Here is a 13,072-nt window from a genome sequence, read left to right on the forward strand (position 1 = left end):
TTCTAGAGATAGATGGAAACAGTCCTTATAGATACAACCACTTGAGCCCAGGACATGCCATGAAGAGAGTAGGTAGGATTTTGGAGGAGAAGGTAGCAGTGAAAATTCTTAATAAAATATGAAGAAGTGTAAGTGGTAAGATCTTGAAGCAGAAGAGGGGGGAGATTAGGAACATACAAGGAATGAAGTGCTTTGTGGAATTTTCGATATATGGCACTGAGTACCATGACTTGGGAATGAAAGCAACATTACCCTATAAGGAATCAGAGGAGATGCTATGGGGAAGGAAATTACGTCTTCGGGGCTTAGGGGGGATTCCGAAGGCCTGAAGCTTTGCTGAACGAGGATGCTATGTGGTGGTACAAAAATGCAGAAAACTTGACTCTTGTCTTCCCTGGGGGGAAAGAGTGTGCCCTCTCTCAGGAACAGAGAGAAGAATGCCAAAGTCTAGTCTTTAGAGAGTGAAATCCAGAAGTACTGAGGTTCTCAGACAAAATGAGAGGCATTCTGGCTTGTCTTGGAGTCTGTCTGTAAGGTACCTCTGGTACAAAGAACAAAGGCAAGGTTGCCTGATGGAGTGTTGGGTGGGGTCAGGGTCAATGGCATTCCTCCTTCCACTTTCATTTTATTTTTCTTGGGTGGGGGATAGGAATGAAACAAGGTTTTACACTGTAGCCAGGACTCACTGTGTGGCCCAGGCTGGCCTCAAACTTCTAACCCTCCAACTCCTGAATGCTGCAATTACAGGCATGAGCCACCATTCCTGCCTGCCTTCTTTGCCCTTTCCTGGCACTTCAGTGCCTGAAACAAGGAATGGAAGGTTCCAGCAGTGGTCTTTCATTTATGCAGATATTCTTGCGGGCAAGGAAACTACTGGATAGAACAAACTTTATTTTTATTTTAAAAAAAGTTTAAATGACAGAACATTTGTTTCCCATGTACCAGCTAATTAGCATTCTATTCCATTGTGATTAAGAATTATTTTTATAGCTCACTTCAAGAGAAATGGCTTAGGGGACAGCTGAGGGCATAACAACAATGGAGAACTTGTGTACTATGTACACGACCCTGTGTTCCATCTCAGCGGGAGGGAGAGAAACAGGGGGGTGGGGTGAAATGAGCTGCAAATAGAGTGTTTAGAAATTCATTCTAGACACCTGTCAGGGATTTCAAATGTAAACACGCCTTTTATCTTCAGTATCAATGGACAATTGAAAACAAAGAATTCTAGAGTGCCTTGATGGTCATCACTAAATGTTATTGAAAACATATTTTGCTTAAAGACTCCAGTCTTTTGTAATCTTTTCTGGTAGTGCTGGGTTGCAGAGTTCTCACAATGGACAGCAGCTATCCCCAGGCAGCAGGAAACCGCCTGATAGAACAAACTTAATTTTTATTAAAGAAAAAAAAAAAGTCTACATGATAGGATATTTGCTTCCAGTGTGTCAGCTAGGAAGCATTTTTTCCCATCTTGATTAAGAATATTTTTATAGTGCACTTAACTGTTTTAGATTAGCCATCTATCTTTATATCAGTCTCATAGCTTAAGTTGCTAATTGAAAAAAGAAGCTGTTTTTTTTTTTATTTTTTTTTTTGGTTTTTGAACCATTGATGCTAAGGTGGAAAAAACCCTGAGGATTTATTTTTTTACTACTGCTGCTCTTTTAGAATAAGGGTTTCTAGTTGAAGGAAATAGAATTCTCCAGGTTCAAAAATAGACAGCACCCATACATAAATAAGTATATAAACAGCATTCAAATTTAACATTTCTTTGTTTATAATGCAAAACATCATTTTTCTTCCTTAGCTCTTTGATTTTAATGAAGGGTAAATTTTTTAAAAAGACCTTAAGGGTATTATGAAATACTTCAATGACAAGTTTGGGCTATATCCACCTGTTAAGACAGGCAAGATTGATGATTAAGGTAGCTGCTTAATGTTTAAACAAGTACAGAAAAAAATAGTCTCTCTAAAGTTAAGGATGGGCTAATGGAGATAAGTTTTGCTTTAGACTGAAGAAGATCTCTGTACCTGTAAATAAAACAAGATTCGTAGGAAGAATTTCTAATATAATTACCTACTTTCAAAATCTAAAGGGTTTCTTGTTAATGGGCCTGGACCTCTCACTTCGAGTGCTCACTATTAGAAAGCTGGGATAACAAGAAGCCAGTTTCCCTGGAAAACCTTTAAAGCCACAATACTCTGTGTAAGATCTTCATGTCAAGGAATTTGGAATTACAGGTATACGACTTCAAGTTTTGTTTTTAGGGCAAAAGATGGAATGAGTCTTTAATAAATTCTTTTTTTTTTTTTTTCATTTTAGAACTACTCATAGGGACTGGGTTGCTAGGCTTAATCACACATACAGCCACTTGACCAATCCCTAAAACCAGAAAAAAAGAAAATAAAAACAATATATATACTAAAAGGAGAAATATACTACTGAAAGGAATATCTACTTTTTTGTTTTTTGTATTTTTTTAAGATAAATCATTCTTAATTTTTGTTGAACTTAAAGTCTTTGTACTTGTGAGTAAAACAAGATTCTCAGGAAGAATTTCTAATATAATTACCAATTTTCAAAATCTAGAGAGTTAATTCTTAATAATTTTTAATGAGCCTGGGATTCTATTTCAGGTTCATACTCTGTAATCCAACCTGTCTTGGAACTTACCATGTAGCCCGGGCTGCCTTAGGTGTTTGGCAGTCTTTCTGCCTTAGCTTCAATGTGTGGATTATAGGCCCCATTACCCTTAGTTGAGTATACTAACTTGAAAACTAAAGATTGTCCAGAAGCATTTCAGTATCAAAATAGTAATTTAAAAATGCTGCGGATATCACTCAGATGGTAGTAAGCTTGCTTGCTTAGTACTCATAAAGCTCTGGGTTTGATATCCAAACCTGTATGAACTGGGTGGTCATGGTGGTGCATGCCTGACATGCCAGCACTTGGGGGCAGGAGAAGTAGTTCAAGGTCATCCTTGGCTACATAGCAAGTTTGAGGCCTGCTTTTATTACATGAGATCCTACCCCAACTTCCAACTTAAATGACGGTAATGCATAGTTCAATCATTATATTCATGTTTGGGAAGAAGCTCCACCATGGTCATTATTTTACATGTGACAACTGAGCCCTGAACCTTAAATGTGAAATGAAGAACACAGAAAATTCCAGTTAGAAAACAAATGAAAACAAACAAACAAACTATAAAACAAGACTGTGTCCTCATAGCCAAAGCCCTAGTAATAAGGCTCCTTTAAGTTGCTTTCATTTTGCCCTCGTGTTGTTTGGTTGACTGGCTCGAAGGAAGCAGCTTGAACGTTGTGATACATAGCAGATGTCTTGATTGCAATCACCACTGCAAATTGACTTTCAAACCTTACTCAATTGTTTTGCTATTTGGGTAGTTATAATATTCGGCAATATTACTTGGGGACAGAGAAGCATACAGGCTGATCCTGGAATTGGAAATCTCAAATTAGTGAGGCAGAGCGGCTGCTATCCTTCAAGGGCCTGATTCCCATTAACACTCTGGTGTCACAGCATTAAAATGGCTGTAGATACCTAGTTCTAGGAGAGTAAGGAGGGGGAATGGAATGATCTGCTTGTACTATGTAGAGCTTCTCATGAGCCCTAAGAAGAATTTAATTTGTGGCAGTCATCCAGGGAGATAGTCTTGGGAAATAAACACTGGGCATCAGGCCCAGCCATGTACTATTTAACTTATTCTGGTAACCTCCTACAGAAACCGAAGCCAAAATGAGCAATGCAGTCTTCTTTTACAACAACGTCTGTTCAGGACTGAATGAGGCTGAAGGTAAACATTTTTAAGAGCCCCATTCTATGGCATTCACAACTGCAAGCTGCAAAGATAAAAATTATTTTGCCAGCTGAGAGTCCTCCCATCTGAGAACAGGAAGGTCTTACTCTTTCGGTGAAGAAATTCTGCAACTAGAGCCGCTACGTGGACACAACACATTGCAGCCTAGAAAAGAATGACAAAGAAAAGAAGTGTCAGAATGTGTTCAAGGGAGTTTGAGGAGTCCCAGCAGGAACAAAATTATAAGTAGTCACCTCGGAAAAATCTCCATTCTTTACATGAATTTTGGCCATGCTGTCCAGCCAGGTTTTCCTCAGCTCTGGTGTGCTGGCATAAGATTTAGCTAAACTATACTGGAGGTCAATTAGCATTTCCGGGTCTTTCTCATGCTCCTTCATTTGGGCAGTGGCCATAAGAACAGTTCGAATCCTCTTGGTCAAATCTTTGACTTCTGTGGGAAAAGCAGTTGCCTAATTTCAAAACAAAAGAAAACAAAATCCATGTATTTAGCAGTATTACCAATAGGATCTAAGCATGATCATCCAATCCTTACCCAATCCTGGGGAACCTAATATGATTTTTACTCCTTGTTAACAGTTTGTGGTACGGTGTTGCATGTGGCAAGTCTAAAGGGGTTTTAATTAGCTATTTTAAAAAAATATGCAAACTAGCTAGGATTCAAAGGCTTTTGAACTTGATGGCAATATACTTAAAGCACATAAAAACATGGCCTTTGGAGTCACACTATCTGACTTTGGATCCTGGCTTCTCCACTGTGAATTTTGTATGTTCCTGGTTTCCTTACAACAGTAACTGAGTGCTACTGACAGCACAATGGTACCAGGTACTGATCTGGATGTTTTGTATGTTTTAATTTTTATACCAATCCTACATATTAAGTAGCCTTCTCATGCATGTCTACCAACGAGAAAACTGAAGCACAGAGCAGCTATTGAGAGGCTCAGACACTTGTCCTGGTTGGGAAGTGTCATGGAGACAGGACTTGCCTACAGGCAATCTAGTTCCAGAACTAGTGTTCTATAGGCAATTTTCTATACAGGTAAGTGTGCATGTCTTGCCCACCGACTGTAACACACACCTCAGGGAAAACCCTGCTGCCAATCTCAAGATAGAGATGGGGCAAGTACATGGTTAGGGAACTTAATATGAATATGATATACTGTTCTGCCTTTTTGTCTGCTGCAAAAATAATTATTATCTTGGCCCTTTCTGCTTATTAACCGAAACTCCTTCCTGAAGGAAAGGGTTACCTTATTATAAAGGGTTTGTTGGTAATGGTGGCCTTAGCAGATATAACTAAGTCATTCACAAATGAGTGACGGGAAAACAAAGGGGTTCTTCTCAAGGAGAGCCAGCATCAGCCCTATTCACTTAGAAAATGTCACTAGTTACCTGTATAATATGGCACTGAGCATGGTAACTACTGGGAACAGGAATTCTTGGAGCATGAGTGAAATAGCTGAAATAGTATACATTGCTTCTGTACTCACGGGATTAGTTGGACTGTATACTGATCCCCTGGGAAACCAACAGAGCTGCTTGAAACGCAAACTTTCCCAGACTGTGAGCAGCTGGCACTACTCAGTGTTTTTCTCCCTGTAAGCAACGTTCCTATGGGAATGGGTTTTTTGGTACACAGATTCTACACGTCCCAAGCATCAAGTATGTTGTGACTATGAGCTTTACAATTTTTTTTTCAGATTTTTATACAATATTGTCAAATATAATAGAATAGGACCTTTCCCAAGAATTGAGACAATTTATCTCCCTGGGAGGACATCAGGACCTGTACTCCAGGCAACCCAGCAAGAGATACATTTTTACACTGCTCTAGTTTTTAAGCATGTGTGAAACAGCAAGGTGGTCTAGACCTTACGTTTGATTCTGATGAACTGCTGAAGAATGACAGCTGTAAACTGTTACGGCAAGTCACAACCAGTTACCACAACTTTTGACAGTCATATAATCAACAAATAGTGAAACGATTTTGTGCCTTTTCTCATCTCTTGCCAATGGGTCTGTTAGCCATTCTAGGAAGTGAGAGTTTTCTCAAATTGCAAACTCAGAATTTAATTAACCAGTATTATACATGGTAACGATTGTTAAGAAAGAAATTTTTGTTTATTTTCTGAGCAAGTTTAGAAATAGGAAATGACACAGATTCTATTACTAACAGATGCAAATTTCTTAATCTATTCTGTTGATGATGAATATAATTGCTAGAGATCCAGGGGTATGTAAAAGCTATCAACTCATAAAGCCTACATTCTATCCATTCCACACTAACAGTCGCTGTAAATTCCATGACAGTTTAAGGGTATAAACTCCCTTTGTTAGTTAAAATGGTCTTTATTCATTATTTTGCTGTTGGGGATCAAACCCAGGGCATTCACTGTACATGGTAACATGGTAAGTGCACACTCTACCAATGACTCACAATCCCAGCCAAAGTGGTTTCAGTTTATTCCATACCTTCATAGGTCTGTCACTATTTGCAAAGTTATTGATAATAAATAAAGACTCCTGAAATCTTGATCCTCCACTTAGTGCTACATCAGCTATCAGCTGACTTACAGCAATTATTATCTGTGGGAAAAAAATAAAGGTTAGTTTTTTCAAATGACTTTAAAAAAATCCTGCTTCAGGAGGTGGGGAAGAGAATCTCTATACTGTGTTCAGGGTGGGGAAGAGAATCTCTATACTGTGTTCAGGGTAGCATCTAACTGTTTTCCTGCCTCATTGTCTTCAAAAGTGGGGACGGTAGGCTCTTGATGCTACACCCAGCTTTCAAATGCTTCTTTTAAAGAGTTTACATACTCATGTGTTGTGGTTTTGCTTGTAATCCCTGGAGGCCAAGGTAGAAGGGCAGAGGCAGAAAGGCAGAGGGGCAGAGGGGCAGGGGGCAGAGGGGCAGAGGGGCAGAGGCAAAAAATAGGATCACTGTGAGTTTCGGAGCAGCCAGGATTATACAGTAAGATCCTGTCTTTTAAAAAGGAGTCATTAAAAAAAAAGAAAAAGAAAAAGCAATAGAGATTCTGCACCACATACCACACACATTGGTGGTGATCAGTCTTCCCTTTGAATGTGCTCACATGGTGGTGGTTATGATAAATTTGGGCCTGAGTGATCTTTTCCTTCCACAGTTTCTCACTCTGTATCACTTGTCTATTCTATATAATGTGCTAGTCTGCAACGTTGTGTGAATGTCAAAACAATTCATGCTCAGATGGTAATGGCTGGGTGCCTTCCTCTTGATTTGAGAAGACAAGATGCAGTAGTGCCTGTGACTGCAGGCCCTGAAGTCACGATGCCTTACATCCAAATTCTGACTTCATTGCTAGTTAATGCTTTACATTTTTTCTTACGTTTGTTTATTATATTTACTTCTGTGGGTGTGGGGGTGTGCAATACCACAGCATGCAAATTATGGATCAGAAGACAACTTGTGGCACTTATTTCTCGCTTTCTACTATGAAGGACTCAGGTATCAAACTCCAGTGTTTAGGCTTGACAGCAATCATGTGTATCCACTGAGCCATCCCTCTAGCCTACAGTTAACTCTTCACTGAGTACTTTCTGTATTCTAGATGCTATTCTAAGTCTTTATATTTATTAACTCATTTATATTAAATAAGGCACTGACAGAGCTGATATTTAGGCCCAAAGAATGGATTCTAATAGAAAACTTCAGGTATACTGGTAAATTAAGGCCACATATTAGAGGTGGTGGGTTTTCAACTGACTTCACGTAATAGCAAATAGTAAAAGAGCTGACAGGCAGTGCTGGCTGGCTCTAGTATGCAACCATCCATACCTTTTATAGCGGATTTTTAAGGGATTATTGTTTCCTATTAGAATTGTACATTATTTATGACATTTCAAAAAAATGTAGCCTATGGTTGTTTCCCTATCAATAAACTTTCTCCACTAAATAGCTCTAATGTGACACACCAAGGAAGCTACATACCTAGAGATTGTCTTTATTACACAGTAGCCTGCTGAGCCAAGAAGTCCCAACTGTGCATAGATCCGTGGTTGTTTCATCAAATAAACACAATGATATAGAGATGTGGAATAGTAATTATCACACAGTGCGTTCTCTGTGCTGTGCAGGGTGCCAGCTGCTATATGCTCTTCATTTTCATGCTCATACTAACAGTGCAAAGTGGCAAATATCTGGCCTCATTTTACAGATGAGCAAACTGGTGCGGCCAGATTGAGTTAACTTGCCTAGGGTCACACAGCATATAAGTAGTTGAGCTATGAATTAAACATATAGTTATCTCTATATGTTCTGTGATTTTTCACAAAATCTTGAGACTAATCCATTGCTTTTGAGATAGGGTTATGCTATGTTATCCAGACTGACCTTGAACTTGTGGGCTCAAGCAATCCTCTTGCCTTGGCCTTTCAAGTATATGTGTGGAACTACACAGGCACATGCTAGCACCCCCAGGTCAATTCTTCTTAATCTTTGCCTTTTGAGACAGCTTCTTGTCCTTAGCTCATGCTGGCTCAAATGTGCAATCCTCCTACCTCAGTCTCCCACATGTTTGGATTGTAGACATGTGTCATCATGCTTGGCACTCTCTCATTGTTAAAGAAAGGTTCTGCATGCAAACGACCTATATCGCCTGCTGGGTGTTATCGAACATTTTTTTCTAATCATCTTGCTTGAGTCTCATAAAAATTCTATCAGGTAGAGTTTCTCCTATTTTATATTTGAAGACACTGAGGTACAGAGAGGTCAATGGGTCAGACTCATGGGATCTGCGTTAAAGCATGCACTCAAAACTTATACTTTAGAGTCACCTTGACCAAGAGAAAGAGGATGTGAGTCATATATATATCTACAAAGAAAGAGAGATGGAAGTGAAACTTACTTTATTTCTCATTGTATTTAGTATGTGTGTGCGTGTGCATGCATGCTTGCTTGCTCTGGTGTGTATGCGAAGATCAGAGAACAACTGATTTAGCTTTTCTCTCCTTCCATCATGTGTGTTTTGGTGATCAAACTCAGGTCATCAGGCTTGGTAGCAGACACTTTTACCCACTGAGCCACCTTGCTGACCTGAAATTTATGTTGATATATTTTATCTACCCCCTAAACTGCAACAAATCTATTTTGAAGTATTTTAATTACTCTCCCAATTTGATAAATCATTTCAATATATAAACAATATAAGACAACTTAGATGCCTATCTCAGTTTGGACCAGTCACATTTCAATATGGTCTCATGGTCTGGGAACAAGAGTAGAAAGCCAGATATTGATTTCTTTTGCAGTGCTGAGATTGGAACCCAGAGCCTTGTGTATGCTAGTCAAGAACTCTACCACTGAGCAATAACCTCAGCCTGTTTTGACCTTTTGTTTTGAGATAGTGTCTCTCATGTTAGCCAGGCTGGCATTGATCTCACTCTGCAGACAAGGTAGGACTTGAAGTTAATGTCTTCCTGTTTTAGCCCCCAAGTAGCTATAGATGTTCATTTTTGTGGGACGGGGGTAGGAGTGGGCACATGTTTGCAGGTGTACATGTGGGCCAATGTGTGGAGATCAAAGGTCAACCTTGGGTACCATCCTTCAGAAGCTGTCTATTTTAATTTGTGGGAGAGGGAGGGCAAGGTCTCTCATTGGCTTAGAGCTTGTTAAGTAAGGTTAGCCTGGCTGCTCAGTGAGCCCCAGGGATTTGTCTGTTCCTGTTTCCTCAGTCCTGGGATTACAAGTGCATGCCACATGCTTGGCTTTAAAAAGATGTTTTAAAAGTATGAGTGAGTTTCCATCAGCTACTAGATGAGGGCTCCATGATGGTGGATAAATTAGTCATCAATCTCATTATCAGGGAAGGGCATTTATGGTAGTCTTTCTAATGTTGTTCAGATTGTTAGTTGCGGTCAGTCTCGTAGGACTCTGGACATTTCTCTAGAGTCAGTTTTCTCTTCAAAAGCAGCCATCCACAGCTAAACACTGAGCTGAACTGGAATCCAGATGCAGAGAGGGGAGACAAGACCAGGTTGCAGAAACACATAGAGACAGCTGAGCTGAACAAGGAGGAGCTAATGGGCCCCCAGACTGACAGCTGGGAATCCAGCATGGGACTGACTCAGACCCCCTGAACATGGGTCTCAGAAGGCCTGGGCAGTCTAAGGGACCTCAGACAGTGGAACCAGGATGTATCCCTGGTGCACGAAAGGACTTTGGGAGCACATTCCCCGTGGAGGGAGGGATACTCCCTTAACCTAGAGGCAGGAGGATAGGGCGTAGTCCCTACTCCAAATGACTTGACAGATTTAGATGACCCCTCATGGAAGGCATCACCCCACATGTGGAGTGGGGCGGGATGGGGTGGGAAGGTGGTCGCGGGGCATGGGAGGGTGGAAGAGAAGGAGGGAGGAAAGGAGGGAGGGGGAACTGGGATTGATATGTAAAATAAGAAAAATAAAGTTAAAAAAAGTGTGAGTGAGTACAGGCATTTCACTTGAAAGTATGACTGTGCCTCTGTATACAACCACTTACATGCCTAAGGAAGTCAGAAGAGGACAGACAACAGATTCCCTGGGCTGGAGTTACAGATGGTTGTGAGCTACAAGTGGGTGCTAGAAATCAAAGCTAGGTCCTCTGGAAGAACACCCAGCACTCTTAACCACTGAGCCATAAATCCAGTCCCATACCCAGCTTTTTTATGTGGGTTTTGGGAATCAAATTCAGGTACTTACACTTTTAGTATGCACACTTTACCAACTGAGCTATCTTTCTAGCTATAGATGTTGGTGTTGCTAGCAGTCAGTCACTGAAGAGGAGCTTTGATTGCTACTCACCTGCAAGTGTGTCCTCAAGAAAGTTTTCCTTTTGGTATACTCAAAGTTGTTCCTCATCAAAAGATACAAAAGTGCAGATGCCTCGTTCCTGGTTGAGCTAATCTTTGAAGTACAGCACTTTAAAACCTCGTAGCAAAATGCAGCACACATGTTTACTCTTCCTTTGAAAAAGGCTGAGGGAAACTAAACAAGGAAAATAGAAATGAGTATCTGAAAATCTAATAAAATCCATCAATTATCCAGTGTTAACTGTGCCTCACCTAAAACTATGCTGGGTGCTTTAGAGGATAACAAATTAATGTGAGGTCGGACCTCTGTTCTCAAGATAGTCTGAACTTGTTACTATACAGACAAGCATAGGTCAATGATAGGACAAGTCAAGTCAGTATAGGAGTTACTACAAAAATGTAAAGGTATTTGGCATAAATGCTGTCAATCTGAGAGGAGTTTAAGATACTCCAAAACATATGAGCAACAGTTTCAATGATATACCGAATAAATGAATGACTGATGGGATCTTCTAATGGGAAGAATAATCTGCATTGCTTAGTACTGTTTCATAACTAAATGTTGTATTCTAACATTCCATGTGCTGAGAAAACTATAACTAAAAATCATTAGGAGTGAAAGTGATCTTCTCCTCCTCCTCCTTCTTATTATTATCATTATTTTTTAACAACATAAACTGAAGTGTTTGTATATACCTGTTCATTTTCTACTCCATGAATAGTGCCAATTCAGACACATTTTGTCATAGAAAAAGAGTGCCCAGGTGGTCACCAAGCTCTCAAAACAACCAAGAGGCCTTCTGCTTTGAGAATGTATTCACCACGTTGCTTTGTGGAAGATAAACTATATATCTAATGGGGGCTTCTTAGAATTCCTGATGCCTGCAAGATGAGACAAGCAAGCTGCTTCAGAATGCATAATGACCATTTTGTAGGGTTTCTATAGCCTCAGTGTCGCATACTCAAAGTTATTTCTTGGAAACCTAGAATTTCAAGCTACATTTCAAGAATTTATCTACTGGGTGTTTTGTTTTGCTTTGCTTTTTTACCTTTGTAGCAAGGGCAGTGTTAGGCTGGCAATGGACGCTTAATAAATGCTTTCTGATGGGCAAATTTGGAAATCTAATAAAGTATCACAGGATTTGATCAACTCTTACTAGACAAGATACTCTAGTATGAAAACATTTAAGGGTGGGCATAATTACAAATTCCCACAGTAAGTCTTCTTACATCACTTGAGGCATGAGTAATGGCCAAAACCGTGAATAACAAATGTTTTTCATGTTTACGTTGTTAAAGTATGATGTTTAATAAATTATGTTGAAGGCCATTTTAACTCACTTAAACTATTTTCCACATAAAATGGGTTAATTGGACTGTCACCACATCATAAGTTAAAGAGCATTTGTGCTCTATATTAGCGTTTTACTTATTTCTGTCTTAGAACTGAACATAATTATGAAGTGTTCTGATGTTTATTTTCTGAACATCCTTAGGTCAGAAAGTATTCTTGGTTTGTATCTCTACAATCCTGCTTCCAGTAGAGCCCTTGGGACTTTGCTCAGTAAATACAGAATGCATAAATGGAGATAACTCCAAGTCTAGCTCTCCTACTCATAGCTCTCTCCAGATCCATGTATTTCAATGTTACAGAGACACCTTGAATTCAATACGAAACAGTATTCATTGTTTTTACCTAAAGTACAGTTTGTCTTCTAGATTTCAAATCTGCCAAAAAAAAAAAAAAAAAAAAAACACCTACTATTTTATTGGTTAACTGGAGGTCAAGTCCAATAATTCTCTTCAACATATATTCTATCTCTGTATCCATGTGCCAATGACTTTTTGAGGCCTTCATCTCTTTCTTTTACTATGTTTTATTTATATCCCTTTTTTACTATGTTTAGTACTCCAACCAATCTCTTTTTTCTTCTCCTCCTCCCTTACTTTTTTCATTCAGTCATCTGTGTTTCACTATGCAACTCTGGCTGTCTTGGATCTTGCTACATAGATCAGGCTGCCCTTGAATTCACAGAGATCTGCCTGCCTCTGCCTCCCAGCTTTCCTATACTATTTTTTAAGTGGTTTCCTTTCTTCTGGTCACACTGATTCTCTCTTAGTGCATGTCTAATTGTGTTACTTCCCTGCTTTAAATCTTTCCATGCCTACCTGATTAATAAAAAAAGGAAGTCTAGCTCTTACCATGACACACTTTTCTCCTTGCCAGAAATACTTTCCGTTTCATCTCCCGAGTCCACACTAACTCCTTCACCTACTGCTGAAGGGAAACTTTTGCTAAGCTACAGTGCTTTTATTTTCTCCTAGCCACACCTAGTTCTCTGTACAAACTCCATACCATGATGGCATCTGTTGATGTTCATGTATGTGTGCCTATATGTATCTTTA

The 13,072-nt window shown here is 39.5% G+C and overlaps 1 protein-coding gene across 2 annotated transcripts in view; it reads right to left on the reverse strand.

Annotated features, from left to right (window-relative positions):
- The window catches only part of Dock11 (dedicator of cytokinesis 11), a 181,867-nt gene that overhangs the window by 26,526 nt on the left and 142,269 nt on the right, over positions 1–13,072 (reverse strand). For both annotated transcript variants that reach the window (XM_051178430.1, XM_051178429.1), the window contains 4 exons: positions 10,659–10,841; positions 6,315–6,428; positions 4,076–4,291; positions 3,929–3,986 (listed from right to left, as the gene is read on the reverse strand). In XM_051178430.1, the coding sequence (XP_051034387.1) occupies positions 3,929–3,986; positions 4,076–4,291; positions 6,315–6,428; positions 10,659–10,841 (571 nt within the window). The remainder of the gene's footprint in view (positions 1–3,928; positions 3,987–4,075; positions 4,292–6,314; positions 6,429–10,658; positions 10,842–13,072) is intronic.

This window comes from Phodopus roborovskii, unplaced genomic scaffold (genome assembly GCF_943737965.1).
Source record: "Phodopus roborovskii unplaced genomic scaffold, PHOROB, whole genome shotgun sequence".
In the NCBI taxonomy this organism is placed as follows: domain Eukaryota; kingdom Metazoa; phylum Chordata; class Mammalia; order Rodentia; family Cricetidae; genus Phodopus; species Phodopus roborovskii.